Below are 23,289 nucleotides of genomic sequence, written 5' to 3'. Positions count from 1 at the left end.
CAAATTTGAGATTCAAATCATTGACAGAAAATAATTGAGATTCTGTTGAGATAGTTGTTGTTGCTTATTCTATATTCTATTGTAATGATTGTGTCATTGTGTTGGGATTTCCATAGTTTCTAATTAAGCTGAACTCTATTCACTTGAGTGTGACATATTTGACGAAACACACGAAACATGATTCGACTAATATTTTAAAGACTCCCAACTAAATTACTTAAGGTGTATGAAAGTTTTATTATCTTTTGGTGATTGAAATATTATTTTTTAAAATAAATATCATATGTATTTAAGATAGTTTTTTTAGGACTGCTCAGCTCTTTAAATGGTCATATTAAGAAGTTTAAAGTGAAATAAATATATTCTTTTTGTGACTCTTTTTTAGGTATTCTTTAGAGAGTTTATTAATTGTATTTTGAAGTATTTGGGTGAGTGATTTGTGGGTCGATATTCGGATTGCAATTACTTCTCTGTATAAGGATATATTGGGCTTAAACTAATAGGTTGTTTGGATGATTATTGAATAAAATCATTCACTAGGCGAGATTCCGCAAATATACAACCATCATCTCTAAACCGCGTTAACAAATATCATGTGTTAATTCTCTTCTTACTTTGCTCCTTACATTACTTTGCATTTAACTTTTTATTTGTTTTTGTTCTAAAGGTTAGACATTTCACTAAATTTATATCTTTTCAATGGAAAGTTAGCTAATTAAACAAACCAATAATGATAATTACATCTTTTCTTTTCTTATTTTTTTTACTCATTTAATCAAATTATGATGTATCATAAAAAAATTAAGTCGTCTAAATTTATTTTTAAATTTATTATAATTTCCCATCATCCAATTAATCCATAATATATATTTATAAATTATCAATTTATCAAATATAAATCCTAATGATAATAAATGTTCCAGTTATAAGCAATATCAAGAAAATATTGTCTCTATCTACAACATCAAGCACCAAAATCAATTTTTTTATATAAATATAAATGGTCAATGTATGAAATAATAATTCATATATATACTTAACTAAAAGATTATTTTTTTAAAATTGTCATTTTAGTGAAATAAATTTTAAATAAAAACTTTTTTAGAATTAGAACTAATTTTATAGTAATTAAAAATTGTAGTTAAAAATTTATTTAAAATTAAATTGATAAAATTTATAAATTTTAAAGACTAAATTTATTGAAATTTTAAAATACAAATTTTGTAAACATTAAACAAACTTAAAATTTTGGCATGGCCTAAGTTCGCAGTTATATTTGATAATAGTAATTTTGTTGAAGTACTATTTGATTATGTGAAAGTAGCATAAACATGGAATTCCCAATGAGAAGAGAAAGGAAAATGGAGGGGCCAAACATAATGTTTAACATCATTTGCTTATGAATGATCCCTTTTAATGGTGGCAAAGCAAATGAAGGATTTCCAGCTTTGATTACTACTTTGTTGAAAAAGAATAGAGAGATGGTAAAGAAAATAGATACACAAGATGGAATATGATTTTTTTTTTTTTTTTACTTTTGGTTTGATGGATCGAATACTTATAATCTTTTATATAGTAACTCCAAATGATTTTTGAAATACATGTGTGATTCTTAGATTTTGCGATATTCATTCATTTTAATCAAGTAATCAATATGTGACCCTTTAATCTAGACTCATGCAGCTTGATTATTAGATATTTAAATTCAACATGTGAACATACAATCTTTGATTATGCATATTTTAAATCAAAATCACGATGAATTGATTCTACCCTCAATAAATCAGTGCATGTTGGTTAAAGAAAACTTGACATTACAACATTTAGAACTCCTCGTTTAAAACAACAAACATCAAATTATTTCCACGCCTATATTGTGATTGAGTGGTCTTCTTATTTGAACATCAACATTATTAATCTTTATCAACGCAAACTGTTTGACTAAATTAAAGAACTAGTGGTGGTATATCGTAGAATTCCATTGGTAATATGTGCGCCGGAGGAAGGTCGAGCAGTGATGTAATAATGTCCTACATTTTGGTTTGCGCACAATAAAACATCAACAACTTGGGCGGGTGCTAGGGTTAGAGAATTTGTAAAGGAACGTCTGCTATAAGCCCCGCTTTGTCCAACAATGGTGAAGCTGTGGGATGCTACGCCAAACACCATTGTTTCATTGGCAATAGCATTTATTACTCGAACAAGGTAAAGACCCTCGTAATCTACTTGCATCTCATACGTTGTATCTGCAATTATATCAAATACACTAGAATATTACCACTCATATGCTCATATGTATTTAAATACACTAGAATTTATTATTCTAGAAAACATAATATTGAGAATAAGGGTCTAATTATAGTTTTAATGCTGAGCAACAAAGATTTTATACTTTTAATCTCTCTAGTTTATTTTGTCATGATTTTGTCTTAATAAATCGATTAGTTGTTACCTTTAAAGTGATGACATGATTCTTTTTACTGTTTTTCAGTCATTCAGTCAAAGCCAAGTGAAAATCTAGTAAATTTTGTCGACTAATAATTAATTTGCATATCAATTGAATTCTTAAAGCAATTTTAAAATTAGCCCAATGTCATCATTTTAGCAGAAATGACCCAAGGTAGTATCAATTGGGGACTTGCTAATAACATTATAAAAGCAAAAAGATTAAATTATGTTCAATTAATGTAGAAGTATTAAATTTCAAATTTTAGCATAGTAGAAGGATTAAAACAAAATAAGACAAAAATATATAAGTTAAAATCTAAATACGGAAAAAGACTTGTAATTTTTCTATAATACGTAGTTATTTCTTTAAAAAAAGTAAATATCCCTATCATTTTGTCATAAGTTGAGAATGTTGAGGATATAAAGAATAGTGCATACATACCGTTGCTGCATCCGTAAGTTTCTCCGGGATGACCATTGATAGTGTAAGCATCTGCTGAGCCAGGAGCTATGGTTTGATTAGCTTCCGTTAACTCTTCCCTGAACCATTCCCCTGAAGGAATAATAATCCAAAAGATTCATATAAGCACTTCATTTGCAAAATATATGAATCAAACATGTTAATCAGATGTACCAAGTATAATTGTTTGGTCAGAAGTAGGTGCAGGGAAAGGATAGTCTTCATTGGCTGCCGGTAAAATGACAAAGGCGCCGTGTACGGTTGCCGCAGCCCAAGCACTAGTAGCGTGCCACCAGAGAGTTCCTATTTCATCCTCTAACTCTATCTCGTAAGTGAAGTTTCTCCCTGGCTGAATCAACTCATTCGAACCATCAATTGAATCCTTAACGCCCTCCCTAAAAACCCTCAAACATATATCTATATATATGATTAATTGTTTCATCATAAACAAGGTGTGTAAGCATATACATGTATGTATATATTACCACTTGAGGGATACAGCATGGTTTCCTTGATTGTGGACGTTGACAAAAACTGTGTCCCCTCTCCGAACCCGAATCTCAGGCCCTGGAAAGCTGCCATTGACGGTCAAGATGCTCTTCGTGCTACACAGCTTAGTGAACTGGGATTCTTGCAACTAATTTAAACAGAGCAAAGAATCAAAACTCGGTACTGCTCTCTCTTAGTAACACAAACACAAACAGAGGGGGGAAAAGAAAGCAAGGAACTTACAAAAAACTCGTAATAAAGGACTTCAGCTGTGGATAAGGCAAGGATATTTAGAAACAAAAGCCCTGATAACCATATAAACCCTTGCTTTTCAGAACCCATGTTTTTCCGTTTCTTGGTTCTATGTATCTGTGTTCTTCCGGTCTCCCCTTTCGTTCTTTCTAATGTTTTTGGTTTTTGTCCATTTCTTAATAATTTATAAAAGAGGATGAAAAAGCAGCCATTGGTCCAATTCATTTGATTAGGGGCGAGTTTAAGTTTCTGAAATCACTATACCCACCCACCCTAGCGAAACTTCAAAGTCAAAGTGTGTGCTATAGAAGATTTGAAAATAGAACTTATCTAGGCACATTATCTGAAAGACAAATCATAGTCAAAGTCAGACAAAAAGATTTGACGTGATCCTCTACCCAACCTAATTTGTCATTGTAAATGGACTTTTTCATGAAGGCTAATTATGAAGGTAAGACAAGTTACATGCAAATGGACTCTTCCATTTCCCACATGGACGAAAGCTCATCGCTCACCGATGATCGCATTAAGGTTTTAAGGGGTGTAACTAAAATTTTTAAAAGTTTTGATAAGTCTAATTAAAAATTTTAGAGATTTTTTTTTTTAATTTGAAAGTTTAATAGTAATTTTTTTAAAAAAAAATTGAAGGACTTCAAAAATTGAGCTAAAATCCTTATACCCTAATGAGGATCTGCCTCATATGGTTATAATTTTTATTATTTAACCACCATAATTATTTAAAATACAATGAACAACTTGACAGCTTGAGGACATATTGTAGCCACCTTTTAATGAACAAAAAAAAATTGTACCAACCTTTTTTTCCATTTCTTGGATTCCAAGTTTATTATGTCGGTAACTATATTTAAAAGTTATTAAATTATTAATAAATTTATATTTAGTTATTTAACTTCAAAATTTTACAAAATGGTCATTGAATTATCCAAAAGTTTTCACTTAAGTCACTAAGTTATTAAAATTGTTGTTGTATGATTTTCTCTGTTCGCATCACTTAGATCAATCAAAAGTTCTCCTTCCCCCGTTCTCTTCTATAGTTCGATTTTTTCATGAAACTGTTTTGAACGTCTCAAATTTGTGAACTAAAATCTAAATAGTTTTTTTCTCTATCCCCAACACTGATCGTCAGATCAACTTGAATCTAATATATGTTCTTTTACTTGTCAATGAGTCTTGATTCATAGTTGTGATCATTGAATTGTCATTTTGATCTCACTAGTCAACTTAAAAAAATTTTAACAACCCAGCTACTTCTACTGGTGAGCCCCACCTGAGGACCACTAACCACCTTAGAAATTCGGCCCATAGATTTCTTTCCTTCCTTGACACTCCCAACATACCTATAATCATTAGCAAATAAGCTGCGACCCATACCTCCATTTGAATCTACCAAGCCCCCAACATCTTTCTTAAATCCTGAAGATTTTTTCCCTAAATTCCTCAATTTGGAATTAGAACAACCCTTCAATTTTGTAGTAATTACTTCACCCGAAACTCCCATATCCATAGACAGCCCACATTCATCCAGATTTTCAGAATCATTCAATACCATACATCTCGACCCCAAGCTTGAATTTCCTGAACCCCCTCCCTATGGTTTCACAAATCTTTTTAACCCACCAACATTTACGCTCAACCATCATCCATGGTCTGTACGTTGACCCCTCTCCACCGTTAGCTAATTCTATTTACCCCAATTCCCCATTTTCTTGAACCTTCTCACTATTCGTCGTCATCGTTGGTGATGAGCACATCTCCTTCGTGTGGCCATGTTTTCCATAGGAAAAACATATTGTAGGCAAAGCTTCATACTCCACCCGTTGCAACTCTTCGTTCACTGGCCTATCGAGATCCACAAAGACAGTCATTCTAGCAAAACCTCCCCTGGTCTTGCTATCTGTATTAAAGTCTAACTTTGCCACTTTACCCACTAAACCTCCAACTGCTTCCAAGATGCTCCTTTTGCACATAACTCTTGAGAGACCCGGAGTCTAATCCATGCGAGAACCACACTCGGGTAAGGTTTCTTTGGATTAAAATATTTAGTCCATGGTTGAACAGTAAGGTATTGACCATAAATAATTCATGGACCTTGTGAAATAATAACATTGTTGAAATCCTCACTACAATGGAACTTAGCTAGGAAATACCCATTCTTGATATCCATTAAATGAAACGGTTTTGACAGTCTCCACAAGCTACTGATTCGATTGTGAAGGGCGGCGTATCCAATGTTTTGCCCCGGTAACTTCAAGACTACCGTTGTCTTCATTTCCTTAAATAGGATCTGCTGAATATGATCAGAAAACTCTATAGTTAGGATTCCATTGCTTATCGATTTTTTGACATCTCTTTCCATAAGCTCTATCTCATCACCACTGCCACTCCCAGCACCTCTATTCGCCTCCCTCCGATCAGTATTCCCTTCCCCAATCAACATATGTTTACATCACCAACATCACCCTCACCCCCTTTGAACCAGACTTTTTTCGTATCCTGAATCATCAGGCAAACGGGACTCGAAAACCTTTTCGCCACTCAGAAAATTTGCCATCTTCAATTTTTTAATTTAATTGGCATTTTTTAAAACTATATTTTTATGTCAATAAATTTTTATCTAATACATAGTAGAAACAAAGTAAAATTGAATTACTTGTAAATCGGTTTCAACTTATGTTTTACAAGGTAAGTGAATAAATGGTAAAAAGTTGTCAAAGCCACAAAGACTGCGCGGTTCAAAGATGAGGGCTTGAAAATAAAGCTATAGTGGAGGCTTTCGAAATTGAAGATAATCTTTGGAGGAATATTTACCAATGTTTCTTGTTTGGCTATTTAATTGTGTATGACTTGAGAGTAGTAAATTGTGAGAGCCATATTTTGATATACAAAAATAAGAGTGTTTAAGGTTGTGTTAAATTATTATTTTGTGTATTGAAGTTATCCAATCTGTGTTAACAACTTTTGTGTTAGTAGTTTTTTTATTATTGTTGTGACCACTACTATTATAATAACATAACCATGACCCCAATTCAATATTTATATACCTATATGTTAACACATGCCACACACCCACTTGCTTTATATATATATATATATATAAACCAATTTTATCATTGATCTGCGAATTGATATGGACTGGTTCAATAAAGAATCGATTGAATTAATTTTTTATTTTTAAATATTTTATCTTTTTAATGATTTATTTAATCTAATTCTACGAACTAGTGGCTTGATCAATTCGACCGTTGATCTAGTTCGAAAACTTTGCTTAAGGTATATTTTAATTTTCAAATTTTTATTTTATAATTTAACACAAATAAATAATCGACTCATTTATATTAAAAAGTATACCAATAAAATAATTTAAAAAATCGAAACATGCAAAAGTCAGAGATGAAGATAAAAGTCATTGACAAAGTATATGTGGACAGGTTTATCAGCAAAATGTAGTCAGAAATGGAGGGCCGTTCTTCTCCTATACTACACGAGACGAATTTTCTTTTTATTTTGCCATTTAGAGGGAAAATATGTTTACAAAGTGTATTACATTTTTATTTTATATTTTTTATATAAAATAAGGAATATATATATATATATATGCAAATAAAAATTGAATTTAAACTTTCATTTATATTTTATGTTATTTATATCATTTTTATAAATGTATTTATTATATAATTCTATTTTCACGTTTATTGTGTGTATCATAATCTAGTATAGATAATATTGGTTATTAAATTAAAGCTACAAGTTAACCCAATATTGAATATTTTATAATACTATTTTTAATATTGAATTTTCCTTTCACCATGATGACATTTTGAAAACATGTTAAGAAGATAACATTTTGACGTACTATAATATGAGTTGAAATGCAATTGGAATGTGTTTAATATTCTTATTATGATTTATTTATTTATTTATTTATTCATTTAAATTTTTCTTTACTCACATTTTAAACTAATATTTTTCATTTTAACTTTGTACATATTAGATTACGTTTTATTATTTACAAAAACATGTAAGAAAAATATCAATAATGTTTAATATTATGATAGTGGCAGACATCTAAAACATAAAATTTGGACATGCATGTTTATATAAAACCAACAATAATAAGTAAGTAATGCATAAAAAATGTTGTCCTAAGTTAATCAAGGCGGCAATGGTGGTATAATGGCATACAAACACAAAAGGAGAAAATTGTCATAGCATGAAATAAGTGAACAAGAATAAATATATCACGTGTCCGTTATTTTCAGACATGGACGGCTAACTAAGTAAAATATTTCAAACTGTGGATCATGTCCCTGGAGTTGTAAGAAGCCAATGAAAAGTTTGCATATGGTTTATTAACGGTATCCAATATATTATGTTGATGCCCTTAAACCTCAAACTAATTATTTCAAAGTTAGCAATTGAGGAAGTCGTGAATGGCAGGCTAGCTAGTTGGATAATCTCCAAGTTATGAATTTGAAAGACGTAACCATACACGATTGAATTCAGCTTTGTTTATTTCTACGATCATTAATGAACCTACCAAATTGGATCCAGGCGACTAGTCATACAACTGCTTTTTTTTGGTTTATGGGTATCTTTGTTTGTTAATAGAGGTCAAAGTATTCTATATCAACTATAAAGATGCTTACTTAATCCTTATTCATTTTTTTAAATGTTAAAACTTATTAATATATCTCAAATGTTTAAGTCACTATTAAATTATGATCGATGTTCAATGAATTATGGATAATTATGTGATTTATTGATTGTGGAAAGTTTTATTATTTTATCATGTATCTTTTAAAAATAAATAAAGCATTCCAGTTGTACATATATTATTAGTAGAATTTTAAATTCCTTTGACAAGGTTTTCAAAGGCATTCTAATACTATGTTTAATAGTTTTACTTCTTGCTTAAGTTTCAAATATTTAATTTTATCTGTAATACTAAAATATTTTATATTTTTAAAATTGAGAAAATTCATTTTCATACAGAAAAACATGTAAACAAATAATTTTAATTTCCTTGTAAAATGATCAAAATTATATAAAACAATAACTTCATCGATATTAAATAACACGAATCATAAAAATATTGCGGATTATAAAACAACATAAAAACTTCCCATCCAAAGTAAATAAAAAAGTCAAAAATCTACAACAACTCAACTACAAGCTTATAGAAATGATTCAACAGTAGCTTAAAATATTATTAAATGAAACAAGGACAGCAATGAACAAGCTGAATGAAAAGAACGTTAACTAAATATCATAAAGAGTTGACAATTGGAACATAAAAATCCATATTATGTATAAAAAAACCCGACTTGCTTAACTAGATAACATGTCATGTTCCGTGTAATCTTTGTTCCAAGTGAATCAATAACTAGCTTCCTTTCCTATAAATGGTTGAATTTTATAGCCCAAATAGGAGAAAATTCAGGGGAGACCTAAGAACACTTTAGAGAGAAAAAAAATGGGTTTACAGCAAGATACAGTGACATGGTTCGTAGGGGTTCTATTTCTAAGCACTTTGTTCCTGTGCAGTGCTGAAGTACATCACTATGAATTCTTTGTGAGTATCCTTTTTCCTTTCCATGTCACAGTTGTTTCTTATAGATTTTTTTGAATCTTACGTTGATTAATCTTAAACCTACTTAATTTACTGACTAATCATGTCGGTTGGCTTGGTTTTTTTCCAGACAGCAAAATGATTACTATCGTTTTTTTTCTTTACTTTTCGTTGATTAATAACAGTAATGAGATATCATTTGGTTGTTTTTTTTTTATTTTTTATTGCAGGTGCGAGAGTCGAACTTTTCGAAGCTGTGCAACACGACGACATTGCTGGTCGTAAACGACAGTTATCCAGGGCCTGAGATTCGGGTTCGAAGAGGTGACACTGTCTTCGTTAATGTCCACAATCAAGGAAACTATGGCTTCACCATTCACTGGTAACTATAATTCATTCCTCCAATGATAATTTTCGTAAGAATTGAATTCATCAGTGATTAAAATAAATTAAACATGTTGCAGGCACGGCGTGAAACAACCAAGGAATCCATGGTTCGACGGTCCCGAGTTCATAACGCAGTGCCCTATCCAACCAGGAACCAACTTTACGTACGAAGTCATTTTATCGGACGAAATAGGAACCCTTTGGTGGCATGCACACAGTGACTGGACTCGCGGTTCCGTCCAGGGAGCCTTCATCATTTTACCGGCCGAGAACGAAACTTATCCGTTCCCCACGCCAGACGCGGATCAAACAATCATACTTCGTAAGCTTATGTTTAGATTTTTTGGTTGTGTTACTCATATGTCCATATGAATAATAATTTGATTTCTTGTACGTATATACAGAATCATGGTACAATGGGGACTACAAGCAAATCATCGATCAAGCACTTGCAACCGGTATCCCTCCTCGCCAACCAGATGCTTATGCTATCAATGGAAATTTAGGAGACACATATGGATGCACTAATGGTACGTTCTAGAGTTACCAAGTCCTGATCGAGTTAATCGGCTTTCGAATCATTTTTTTTTTCTTCACTGTAAACTGACCTAACATTTTGTAAATTGGGTGTTGCAGATACAATATTCCGTATGCAAGTTGATTATGAGAAGATGTACCTTCTCCGCATAATCAATGCAGCAATGAACGAACAGCAATTCTTCGCCATCACGAACCACACCCTCACAGTCGTCGCCCAAGATGCCTCCTACGTTCAAAGGTTCACAAGCGACTACATATTGATAAGCCCTGGCCAAACCATGGATGTGTTGGTCTCCGCCAACCAAAACGTGGGCCAATATTACATGGCTACCAGGCCTTTCTCTGATGCCTCTGCTATGCCTCCTGACAACATCACAACCGGCATTTTCCAATATACGAACAGCGACGGCGGATTGAATGCTTCCTTGATAACACTGCCCGCGAGAGACGATACAAATGCTACCAATAGCTTCATCAGCCGAATTAGAAACACCAACGTCACCCAGAATCCCCCATTGAATGTGCCAACGGGTATCGATAGACGAGTGTTCATTACAATCGCCACCAACACCGTGCCTTGCAACACCTCGCAATGTCTTCTACCTAATAGATTTGTTGCAAGTTTGAACAACGTCAGCTTTGTTTTCCCACGTATTGACATTCTCCAGGCATACTACAACAGGTATAGCAATTTTAACATCGCTAGGGGAAAAAATTGTTTCATTGTTGTATTCTTTTAACTTTTTCTATTATTGTAGTACCGGTGGTGTTTTCACGGAAGATTTTCCCCTTAATCCACCAGTATTCTACGATTTTACTGGAAACTTGACTGGTTTCAACACGAGAGCTGAGTTAGGGACGAGGGCTGTTGTGCTAAACTATGGGGAAGCAGTTGAGATTGTGCTGCAAGCAACCCAATTGGGTGGTGGTGGAAGTCACCCAATCCATTTGCACGGTTTCAGCTTCTATCGGGTGGGAAGTGGTTCCGGAAATTTCAACAATGAGACAGATCCAAGCACCTACAACCTGGTTGATCCACCCCTCATTAACACTATCCACGTTCCTGGTAAAGGATGGGCTGCACTCAGATTTTTTGCAAACAATCCTGGTAAGTTTTCAATTAGAGAGAAGAAAGAAAAAAAATCTCATCCTCTTCCATCCTCCTTTAAAATAAAGTTAGAATTAACAAATTTGATACATCATATTTTCAGGGGTATGGTTTATGCATTGCCATTTCGAAAGGCATAGTAGCTGGGGAATGGACACTGTTTTCATTGTGAGGAATGGTACCACCACGGAAACCAGCATCCGCCCACCGCCGTCTACCATGCCTCGTTGTCCTGGAACCTAGAACCAGTAGAAGGATATAGTTGTGGATTTACATTATTTTTAATAAACTAATGGATCAAATTTTATTCGAATTTCTGTTAATAAGATTCCCGTATGGAAATGTAATTTATAATGGAATTGTGATCGTTGTAAGGATGATTTTGTATTGGATTTTTATTTCATCAAGGCTATTAAACTCTGTTTTATTTGTTAGAAATGATCTTTAAATAGTTTACAGGGTTTGCCCCCGAAGTCAAGGCTTTGAAATGGAGTGGAGCCATGAAACCTTTTTAGTTGGAACCCCCACAAGACATACATGCGAACGTGACTGAAAATCTGCAATTTCTGGACCAACACACTAATAATAATGTGGAAACCAATGACCTTTCTTCTCGTGTTGAATAAGGAGAATGATAAAGATAGGATTATAGTTCAAAGGCCATTTTAGTCATTTGAAAGATAAGTTTATAGTTATGAATACAATGGAAAAAAATATTATCCTTCTTGGTTTGGTTGGTGGGTCCAATCTTCATTCATTATCTTAATAAATTTAAGATTAATTTTTACATTCGTAAAGTTGAGTTTATCGTCAGACCAACAAGTATAACAGTCAAGACATCTTCAACGGAAACACCTTTTATCCCCCTTGCCATTTCCATATAAATGACACGATGAGTATCAATACGGATTTACTAGATATATAAACTTTAACTTCACACATTTGATCGGTACCGATCCACTTGCTATAATTCATTTAACCCAACTTGTATCTCAATTCCAACTTTTGTCTCGACCATAATTATTTTACCTATGTCAGGACGCAAATATAGATTCCACCCTCCTCTGACTTGACTTCCAAGAGTATGTTGGAAACCAGACCACTTATTTACCTTATTTTAACTTTGACTCATTCTATTTGAAACGCAAGGAGAGAAAGATTTCATTCAGAACATAGGAAAGTATCACTTTATAAGATAAGATAAACTTCTTTTCATAATCAAATTCAATTTGTGTTGATATGTTCCCTTATTTAAAACTTTACCTTGGCATGACATAATTTAAGTTTCAATTTTCACATGTTGTTCTCACTCCTTACAATTTCTGTTGGAGGTAAAACTTGATGTTTTCTAATTAGCTACAAACATATTTTCAAACATAAATACCCAAAAACTAAAAACTGACGAAAAGTCAAAAAAAGACAGAAAGAAAAAGCTTGTTTTATTTCAACTTTGGCGGAGTTTCTAATATTTCAAACGTGGATGAAGCTTCTTTATTCAAGAACGCTGCCATTAAATTCCCAAGGAAATTGAAAGTGTCCAGCATTCTTATATTATTTTTTTAATTTTAATACAAGTTAATAAAATCCATATTATAATTCATATCGTTAAGATTTTCTTTTTAAAATTATAGCATCAAGAATTTGAAACAATAAAATCAAATAACTTAAGTTAATTACCGTTATATCTTTTATATATAATTACAAAATGGTCATTGAACTATTTCAAAATTCTTATTTTATTGGACTGATAAAATCATTGTTATATGACTTTCTTTATTCGTATCACTTGCATCAATCAAAAGCTCTCTTTTCTCTTCAATAGATTTTTTTGTTCATGAAATAGTTTTTAACGTTTTGAATCAATGAACCAAAATTTAAATAACTTTATTCTTTAGTCTACTATACCGATTTTTAGATCCACAGTTACGATCGTCGAATCATTGTTTGAAACTCGCTAGTTGGACTTAAAAAAAAACTTAACAACTCAGTAACTTAAATAAGCTCATTAGTTCGAATCCGATGATCTGAGTTAGATGTGGGTGTCACAATAATATCTTATAAGTATATTATATCATTTTTTATAACACACAAATGATTTTTTATAATATATTTTTTGGTATAATTTTAAAAATAAATTTAAGATTTAAATAATATAATTTTTAGTTATAATTTTATAAAATCCACATAAATTATTTCTTATAATATGTAATTTTTAAATTTTTATCATAATCTTGAATAAAAAATAAATTTTTAAAGTTAATTAATTTATGAAGTGATTTGAGTATAATTACTCTTATGTTTTAACAAAAAATGAGACATTCCCTCTCAAACCAATGGCGCTTTAGTCATTCTGCATTGTCTTGCCTTTAAACCCTAACCTGTCTCCTCTCATTTATCACTCCTCCTTTCCCTGTCTTACGTCTTCATTACTGTTTTTTTCCTCTTTTGTGCCGCCGCCACCAGCTACGGTAATATTGGAGATGGACTAGGACTTGTATCTTGATCATGTTATTTTCGGTTGAATGCATTCTTTGGGTAACGTATCATCATGCTATTTATGTTTTCTGTATATCATTTGCATCTCGATCATACACTTGCATGCCCATACTTGAATGCATGATAATCTAGTAGTTTTCTATAATGGGTTTTTTTAGGCTGTTCTTTTTTTCCTTTCTCGAGTACAATATGAACATCTAATGCTACTGATTAGTAGTATGGTCTCACTGGGATGGTTTGTACGAGTCTTTAGCTTCATTGATCTTCTGGATTTTGTCAATCTCGCTGGATATATCTTATTTGCAATCATAGTTTGCAATGCAAGGTCTTTTGTTGCTAGATGAAATCATTCAAAGCCTCTCTAAGAGTTGTGCTAAAACTGAAATATTAGCTGTCTTTAATGTTATTATTAGTTTAAATGCTTAATATATTTGCTTTGGGGCAGTTTTTGAACTTCAATCATCTCATTTTTTTGATGAACTTCATATGCCATCAATTATAGTATCTCCCTCATCTGTACTCGATGCCTTTTGTTCCACCATTTTCTTGTTTGTTGTCTGGTGATACTTAAGAAAGTACGTCTAGTGAATCTTTCAATGCCTTCGATTGCGTCTGTGTAAAATTTGCTTGATGAATTTCAAAGGTTTTGATCTGTGGCCAATGATGAGAAGCTGTCATGTAGGGTAGTTCTTTTGTTTGTTGCTTCTGTTTACTTTTATGTCTGAACTCCGAAGCTGTAGATTGGATCGAGAGAAATGGGTTCCTCTACCGTTTAATTATAAAAACAATGAAATCTGGGCGAATTTTACTTTCTTTGAATTACATCCTCCTTTTATATTGATTAGAGCCATTGTGGCCTTGTTGCCTTTTGCTTTCTCAATGTGTACTCTTTCAAGGAGATCATAGTTTTTTTCTCTCTGCGATGTTATGTAGGGTTTTAAACACTTATGTCTTAGTTTTCATTGTGGTTCTACTGTTGCTGTTATTTTGCCAATGATGGAAAACTCATCTTTGATTGGATGGTTCTGTTTTTTGATTCATCTCTGGCTTTTGCACTCCACCTCCTTTCATTCTCTCTCTGTCTCTCCCTACTTCCTCCTCCACCTCCTCCTCTTCTGTCTACGTACACACGTTTGTGTGTATGTATATATATATACTAGGTATTTCTTTAGTGGTAAGGTGGTGTGTGAAAAGCTATTGATGAATTAATTTACCGTGAACTGTACATAATCTTGACAAAGCTATGAGAGATCTGAGGGCTCTATTTAGTTGCACTTTTTCGAAAGAGGGCAATTTAGTCCAAAGAAAACCTTGTATGGTGTTTATCCTTTGACTTCTGGCATTAATAAATGCTATATACAGTGCCAAACCATAAATATGTGTGTCTATTTTTCACGATTCTTCTTCCTCTGATTTTACTTTAAGTACATGTGTATCTTTTTTTTGCCGCCACCACCAGCTACTGTAATATTCGAGATGGACCAGGATTTGTATCTTGATCATACTATTTTCGTTTGAATCCTTTTGTTGGGTAATGTAACATGTAACATGCTATTTATATTTTCTGCATAGAATTTGTATCTCGATCATTCTCTTGCATACCCATAGTTGTATGCATGGTAATTTAGTAGTTTTCTATAATGGGGTTATTTTAGGCTGTCCATTTTGTCCTTTGTTGAGGATAATATGGAAATGTAATGCTACTGATTCGTAGTAGGGTCTCTCTGGGATGGATTGTATGAGCCTTTAGCTTCATTAGTCTTAAGGATTTTGTCAATCTCACTGAATATATCTTATTTTTAATCACAGTTCACAATGCATGGTCTTTTGTTGTTAGATGAAATTATCAAAAGCCTCTCTAAGAATTGTGCAAAAGTTGAGATACAGCTCTGCCTTTTTTAAAAACTTATTTATTATTAATTTAAATGCTTGGGACAGTTTTGAACTTTTATCATCTCTCTTATTGATTCACTTCATAGGCCATCAATCATGTTATCTCCCTCATTTTCAGTTGCTGCTTTGGAAGTGTTAAACATTTAGTTGTTGAAAAACTCTTGTCAACCTTTTTCCTGTTCAACACCTCAATGTGTAATTTTCATGTTTGTTAACTTGTGATACTTTAGTAAACCTTTCAGTGCTTTTTTTCCCATCTGCCTAACATATGCTCTATGAATTTCAAAGGCTTTGATATGTGGCCAATGATGAGTTGTTTTATGGCGTATTCTTTGTTTGTTGTTTCTGCTTACTTTTACCCCTGAACTCTGAAGCTGTAGATTGGAATGAATATAGTGAGTTGTTTGATTATGACAATGATGACATTACATCGTCCTTTTATATTGTTGTTATAGGCTTTTATGGTATCTGAATCTGATTAGAGCCTTTGTGACCATTGTGCCTTTTGCTTTCTCCGTATATACCCTTCTAAGGAGATCATAGTTTTCCTATGTACTGTGTTATGTAGGGTTGGAGACACTTATGTCTCGGATTTCATTGTGATTCTACCGTTGCTGTTATCTGCCCAATGATGGAAAACTCATTTTTGATTGGATTGTTCTGGTTCTCTATTCATCTCTGGCTTTTGCACTCCACCTACTTTCACTCTCTCTCTCTCTCTCTCTCTCTCTCTCTATGTACACATGTTTTGTGTGTATGTATATATATATTAGATATTTCTTGGTGGTAAGGTGGTGTGTGAAAAGCTATTGATGAATGCGATTACTTTGAACTTTACATGATCTTGACAAAGCTATGAGATCTGAGGGTTCTTTTTAGTTGCACTTTTCCAAAAGAGTCCAATTTATTCCCCAAAAAGTTGTATATGGTGGTTATACTTTTGACTTCTGGCATTATTAAATGCCATAGAGAGTGCCAAACTATAAGTATATATGTGTATTTTATTCACTTTTCTTTTTCCTTTGAGCATACTTTTCTGGGAAGTCTTAGAAATATATCTTACTTGTGTTAAAGTATCTCTGTTATTTGCAATTTTAATTGGATTATTATTTGATACATTGGCGGTGGAGATTTTTAACTCCACAAGAGGGCTTAAGAAACTGCCACATGTCTTGTTTATTTAGTTTTTTTTTTAAATATCAATTAAGGACACTTAGCAGTTTCTTAAGTCCGCTTGCAGAGTTAAAATATTGATAACTCTCGGATCGGGTATTAGGACAGAAGAATCCTTTGGATAATGAACTATTGGTTCTAAGCCATATCAGGCGATGAATCAATAATTCGAAGTGCTTTTCTTGCGTATTTTTGATAAACCAACATTTATATATAGATATAGGAGGCTCTGTTTGGGAAGTAAGAAGCCCCTTTGACATCTCTTCATCTGCAAATAATTCTCAGTGTGAAAACACAGAGACAAAGGGCTGATCTTTGTATGGGAAAAAGAGTGGATCCGCAAGATCCCAAATGAATTGGCTTATTCGAAAAAAGCCTTGTTCTTTGGAAGATCTATCTCGTGTCTGGTAATGCATGGTTCCACTCTGCAAGAACGCTAAATCATTCTCTTGAAGCTCATCCTTTTCATCATAAATGATCTGCATGCCTTGAAATGACCCGGCCCAATAGGGAAATCCCAATTCATTGCGCCTTTCAATACAATCAAATAGAAAGCCCCAAGGGCACCATATCCTAGGAGTTAAAAAACTCCACAAGTGTATCAAATAATAACCCTTTGTAATTAATGCATCAAAGAAATGCAGACTTAGTATTTTTGGTTGATTAAATATGCATTTATACATCTATTTGATCTTTACCATTGTGTGAGGCTGAATTTTCCAGTTTTATATGATGACGTGTTTGTGTAGTTGTCACATGTTTTTCTTATATGAGAGTTCATTTTCAGGCAACCTTAGAGATATGTTTTTCTTGTTAAAGTTTGGTCTCGAGATTACTTTTACTTAGCAGTCTTTGATAATATTTTGCGTATCCACGAGCTCTGCCTGGTGATTGATACCTTAGCCTACGTGCATAGAGTTTGCTATGATATTGTTGTTGGCCTCCATCCTTTGTACTAATTTTGATCACTAATTTCTGTTCTTTTTCTTGATTATTACTATTTGTTAGTCTTGTTTACACTATTGATGGCAGTGGTAGTAGAGGATGTATGAATGACATTCTTGATGAAATGCTTAGGACAATTGAGTCCTGACCCTTGAGGGCACTGCAGGTTGGCCCTGATATGGTGATCATATGACGAGAGTTGGATGGTATCCCAACTAGGTTGAAAAGCTCTTTTAATTACTAGTCATTTTGGTTTTCTTTGAAATTTTCTTCATTGATACTAGCCCAAGCCGTGTTTGAAGATGCTTGTAAAGCTAAAAAAATGCCATGTCTTTAGGGTGTTTTTAGGAAAAGAAAAAGAAAAAGACAGATTTTCATTAATGACTGGTAAAAGCATGTAATTACATATTTTTCAAAGCTATTAGCTTGGTTTAAACATATGTTTAAGGAATTTTCAATTTTAGTACTACATATTTTTATTAATAGATAAATGTAGTGTGATTAAAAGCAAGGTTTGGCTTTAGCTTTAAATGGAAAATAGCGGAATACAGAGAATGACTTAGTTTGAATGAAATTTCTTTTCCTGGAGAGTTACTTGTATTTGAAATCAATATAAATAGAGGGAAGTCCTATCCTAGTTGTTTCTAAATTCTAACCTAATTATAGCCTGAATATCGTAATCTTCTAGATCTGCTTTCTCACTAATTATTGAAAGAAAAGTATGTTTTAGCCAAATCAGTCCCTTCATTTCTTGTTCTTTTTCTCGGCAATGCATCCACCTTCCATCACCTCATTTATGCCTAATTCCATGCCTAATTTATCTCAACTACCAAATTTATTTAGTTAATTCATTATTCAATTGAGTGCTAGTAACTATTGATTTTTATTGAGATTGTTGATATAATTGTAATTTTAAAATATTTAATTGTAACGAAAGTGCTTTTTGGCTTATTTTCTTGTTCATTTAAGTTTTTAGCTTTGCTCCGGTTATTCATATCCAGTTTAAGTTCCAAGTATTGAGATATGATGATACAAAATCCATCAAATACTTGTATCTAACATTTACTCTTTAAATTGAGATGCAAATTTAGGGTTTATATCTCTTCTGTAAATAAAAGTAAGGGAGCTTTAAACAAATATTTCCGTTAGTAGTATATTTTTTTACGTGGTTAAATCCACAATCAAGTTGGGTTTTTGGAGATTGACGCAGAGGCAGAAAAAAAAACACATTAATTACCCCAAAATTTCAAACGAAATATTATTCTCTAGTTGAGCAATGTGTCATCTTTATCAAAAGATGATTGGAGATCTATGTTTTAGGGTTTCCCAATAGGCCGAAACGATGTTGATTACAGTGCCATTTATTTGTGGCACGTTCCTTCCAGTTTGGGCTAAAAACAACTTTTCGAGCAATAACAGTGTTTGCCTCAAATGGTTGAAGCACATAGAAATCTCAAAGCTCCACTTATGGTGATCATCTTTCGGTGTGTTAACCTTGTTGGTATAATCTCATCCATCAAGTAGTTCAATATTCCACTTATTCCAAACATCATAAATTTCAACAAACTCCTTTCTAATTAGATATCTCCTTCACGTTTTAGTGAATAAACAAATAATTCGAGACTTAATTTATTGTGGCAATATTATTTATTTAAGAGAAAACGTCTCATAATTATGAATGTAAATTTTTACATATATTTCGTAACGGATTCTCAAAGTTTTTCAAAGTGAAATTGAAGTTGCAGATCTTGGCAATGTAATAAAGTAGTTAATATTAAGATTATGTGATGGCACAAATGGTTGAACTAATCCCTCACCACAGCATTCCCTTCATGACTCTTGAAGTAAATTTAAAAGGTAATGGTTTATGAAAGTAAAATGAGAAGTGATTAGATGGTGGGTCATTTTGAGTTTCTCTAACCCTAATTAATTCTAAGCAGGAACATAAAAGGTTAAATGCTGAAGGAAAGTAGTCTAAATCAAGTTCTTAAAAAATATACGATATTTGGATGCCTTTCTTCCTTTTTATCCTTCTTGGAGCAATCTAGCTTACCAACTTCTTGGACAGACATTAAAGTCTATCTGTTTCACCTATTTGATGCTCTTACTCTCTAACTTCATTATAAAATCCTTGGGAAATGCCTTTTTGCATTTATGGTGAAAAGGGTTCATGCCAAAGTTCTGCCACAAAAATGATTTTGCCTAAGAAAAGCTTAATCCTTATTCAAATACTTTGCTTCCTAGCACTCTACTTTCATCACCAACCTTGCTCCCTAGCAATAGATGAATATGAATTTGTAGTAAGTGCTAATTATAAAAGAGATTGTAATTTGGAGATAACTCTTAACATGTTGGGTCTTAATTATTAAGAGAAGATACATAAACTAATTAACCCCACTAAACATAAGATATATACATCTTTTGTTAGGTTAATTGCTTTAGTAAACTGCCTTAGTTTCTAACATATATATATATTCATGTATCTCTGCAGGTGAAAGAAGCTACATACACAAGATTGTGCAGTACAAAGAAGATTTTAACTGTAAATGGACAATTTCCAGGGCCGACTATAGAAGCTCAGCATGGAGATACAATTTATGTCAACGTTTATAACCAAGGCAAACAAAACATCACCATTCACTGGTATGTCTCCACTTGATCACCAATTCAATGAATACATATGTGTATATATATCCTTGTTGCTAGAGAATGTTGGAGCAAATCATTGTGTTTATGTAAATCCTGGGACAGGCATGGAGTTCTACAGCCGAGGTATCCATGGGCAGATGGACCGGAATACATCACACAATGCCCTATCAAACCTGGAGGAAGATTCAGGCAAAAGATTATATTTTCAACAGAGGAAGGGACCCTATGGTGGCATGCTCACAGTGACTGGTCAAGGGCTACTGTTTATGGAGCTATTATCATCCACCCAAAGGTCGGAACTAGGTATCCTTTCCCTAAACCCGATGCAGAAGTGCCCATAATATTAGGTGAATGGTGGAAAGAAGATATAACAAAGGTTCTCCAGCAAATGCATGACACTGGAGGGGACCCTAATATCTCTGATGCCTTTACTATCAATGGTCAGCCTGGTGATCTTTACCCTTGCTCTAAACAAGGTACCTTTTTTTCCTTTTCGGGTTTGTATTTAATGCATTTGTTAGAAGAGTATAAATCACAATGTCACCTCGCTTATTGCTGCAGGTACATTCAAGCTAACGGTGGATCGAGGCAAAACTTATCTACTTCGCTTGATAAATGCTGCAATGAACATCATTTTGTTCTTTGCCATAAAAAAACATAATCTCACAGTTGTGGGCGTAGATGCAGGCTACACCAAGCCACTCAGCAGTGAATATGTTACCATTTCTCCTGGACAGACCATAGATGCCTTGTTATCTGCCAACCAAAAACCCGACCTATATTACATGGTTGCTAGGGCTTATTCTACTGGTTCCAATCATCATTTCGATAACACTACGACCACTGCCATCGTTCAATACAAAGGAAAATACAGCAATCCAACTTCTTCTTCTTCTTCTTCGTTGCCATCTCTTCCTTTCTACAATGATACAAATGCGGCCTTTTCTTTTCTTGGTGGTCTCAAGAGCTTAGCCGATAAAAAACATCCAATTGATGTCCCATTACACATCAGAAATCGAATTTTCACCACGATTTCCGTTAACTCTTTCCCTTGCCAAGACAATAACAATTGTGCTGGTCCTAATGGAACTAGGTTTGCTGCTAGCATGAACAACATAAGCTTTGTTAATCCATCGACTGCTTTGCTCCAAGCTTACTATCAGCACACCAATGGGGTGTATGGGGATAATTTTCCCGACATGCCACCATTTTTATTCAATTTCACTGACATATTTCTTCCCTTGAACTTAGAAACTCCGAAACGAGGGACCGAGGTGATGGTGCTGGACTATAACACCACGGTGGAGATTGTTCTTCAAGGGACGGCATTGATGGGCGGGATTGATCATCCTATTCACCTGCATGGTTACAACTTTTACATTGTTGGATTTGGGTTAGGGAATTTCGACATATACAAGGATCCTTTGAAGTACAACCTCAAAGATCCCCCGCTTCGAAACACGGTGAGTGTACCCATCAATGGCTGGGTCACCGTGAGATTCAAGGCAGACAACCCTGGTAAATTATTGCTCTAGCCTTTCTCCATTATCATAACTATAATAACTACATGTGATTGGTGTTACTAATTTGAGTAAAGGGCGGATATTGTAGGAGTTTGGTTACTGCATTGCCATATAGACCGGCATATGACTTGGGGGATGAAGACTGTTTTCATAGTAAAAGACGGAGACCAGCCCGAAGAGAGGTTACTGCCTCCGCCACCGGATATGCCACGGTGCTGATAAATCTCTGCTGAAATTTCATCTTTATAATTGTTATAATTATTTTTTTTTTAATTGTAATGCTTTTTGGGCTAGGTCATGGTTTAAATTCAAAATTGTTGTTCGAACTATGGTCATATACGCCGTTAAATAACTCTTGGTTGACTGGCACAGTTAAACTTAAATGAGCATTAATTCAATGGACGAAGGTAAAAAAATTTGATAATATAATTGTGTGTGTGTGTGTGTGAAATCAGTAAATTTAGATTTAAATTTTGAGATTATGTCACATCATTATTTAAAAATTAAAAAATTATATAAATTTTCAAGTAATGACATGGTACAATCTTAAAATGTCGCATACAGTTTTTTAATAATTGAATTAGTAGTTGAATCGATCAAAACACTGGTTCTCATTTCAATCGATTTGATTGGTTCAAATGCTAGACCAACAATAATTAAATAAATAATTTAAAACTATTAAGATTAAAAAAAAAGAATTTGATTAAACTAGTCCAACCTTTTCAACTACTTATTTTTGTCCTAGTCTTTGATGTTTATCAATTTCATGCAGTTTCTAATTCAATTGGTTCAACCCATTTGTTTAGACCAGTATACCAATTGATTCTTAGTTCAACCGGTCCGATCAATCAATCTAGTCATGCTTCAAGAACACTGGTCACATTATCAAATCTTGACGAAATCAAAGTTAAAGGACCAAAATGAATTTAGTTATTAAGTTTAGGTACCAAAGTGGATCTCTAGTTCCAAGTCCAAGGGCCAAAAATTATATTATCCCTAAAAATTACTAGATTATGATGGGAAGATATATAAAAATATATTTATAAAAACTTATATTAAAATTAAATGAGATTTTGGTTGAAATTGGTAAAGTTGATTTTATAATAGTAATATTTTTATTAAAAATATAGAAAGATAAAATTACCCTTATACTAATATTGATTACTTTGTAAAAGTAAGGTGTTTTTAAGAATTTTCTAACTAATTAACGTCTAGTTAATTCGTGACATAAATTTAGTCAAAAACTTAAATAATAGTATAAAAAATCATAAAATGAAAATATAAAATAGAGATGATTAGGCTTGGTTTGATTTTAGAAAATAAAGATTAATTTTGT

General features: G+C 33.0%; 3 protein-coding genes and 1 long non-coding RNA gene across 4 annotated transcripts; 3 read left to right on the top strand and 1 right to left on the bottom strand.

Annotated features, from left to right (window-relative positions):
- Positions 1 to 1,793: 1,793 nt before the first annotated feature.
- On the bottom strand, positions 1,794 to 3,884 carry LOC105769902 (laccase-14). Its single transcript, XM_012590859.2, has 5 exons — positions 3,641 to 3,884; positions 3,394 to 3,545; positions 3,083 to 3,303; positions 2,891 to 3,001; positions 1,794 to 2,246 (listed from the first exon to the last, which is right to left on the bottom strand). The coding sequence occupies exons 1-5, from the start codon at positions 3,872 to 3,874 to the stop codon at positions 1,942 to 1,944; spliced, it is 1,023 nt and encodes a 340-aa protein (XP_012446313.2). The 5' UTR covers positions 3,875 to 3,884; the 3' UTR covers positions 1,794 to 1,941.
- Positions 3,885 to 9,078: 5,194 nt separating this feature from the next.
- On the top strand, positions 9,079 to 11,712 carry LOC105769901 (putative laccase-9). Its single transcript, XM_012590858.2, has 7 exons — positions 9,079 to 9,242; positions 9,470 to 9,621; positions 9,704 to 9,948; positions 10,031 to 10,156; positions 10,263 to 10,848; positions 10,925 to 11,274; positions 11,378 to 11,712. Exons 1-7 carry the CDS (start codon positions 9,144 to 9,146, stop codon positions 11,515 to 11,517), a joined length of 1,698 nt encoding a protein of 565 aa, XP_012446312.2. The 5' UTR covers positions 9,079 to 9,143; the 3' UTR covers positions 11,518 to 11,712.
- Positions 11,713 to 13,678: 1,966 nt separating this feature from the next.
- LOC128041271 (uncharacterized) lies at positions 13,679 to 18,508 on the top strand. Its single transcript, XR_008196010.1, has 2 exons — positions 13,679 to 13,809; positions 17,948 to 18,508. It is a non-coding gene; the product is annotated as an uncharacterized LOC128041271 (long non-coding RNA).
- Positions 18,509 to 19,568: 1,060 nt separating this feature from the next.
- LOC105769894 (laccase-15) lies at positions 19,569 to 22,335 on the top strand. Its single transcript, XM_052630263.1, has 5 exons — positions 19,569 to 19,625; positions 20,273 to 20,424; positions 20,533 to 20,906; positions 20,992 to 21,948; positions 22,042 to 22,335. Exons 1-5 carry the CDS (start codon positions 19,569 to 19,571, stop codon positions 22,170 to 22,172), a joined length of 1,671 nt encoding a protein of 556 aa, XP_052486223.1. The 3' UTR covers positions 22,173 to 22,335.
- Positions 22,336 to 23,289: the final 954 nt, after the last annotated feature.

The sequence above is a fragment of the Gossypium raimondii genome, chromosome 5 (genome assembly GCF_025698545.1).
Source record: "Gossypium raimondii isolate GPD5lz chromosome 5, ASM2569854v1, whole genome shotgun sequence".
NCBI classification, from domain to species: domain Eukaryota; kingdom Viridiplantae; phylum Streptophyta; class Magnoliopsida; order Malvales; family Malvaceae; genus Gossypium; species Gossypium raimondii.
Note: the sequence above shows the minus strand (reverse complement) of the source record. Positions and strands in the feature narration are given on the sequence as shown.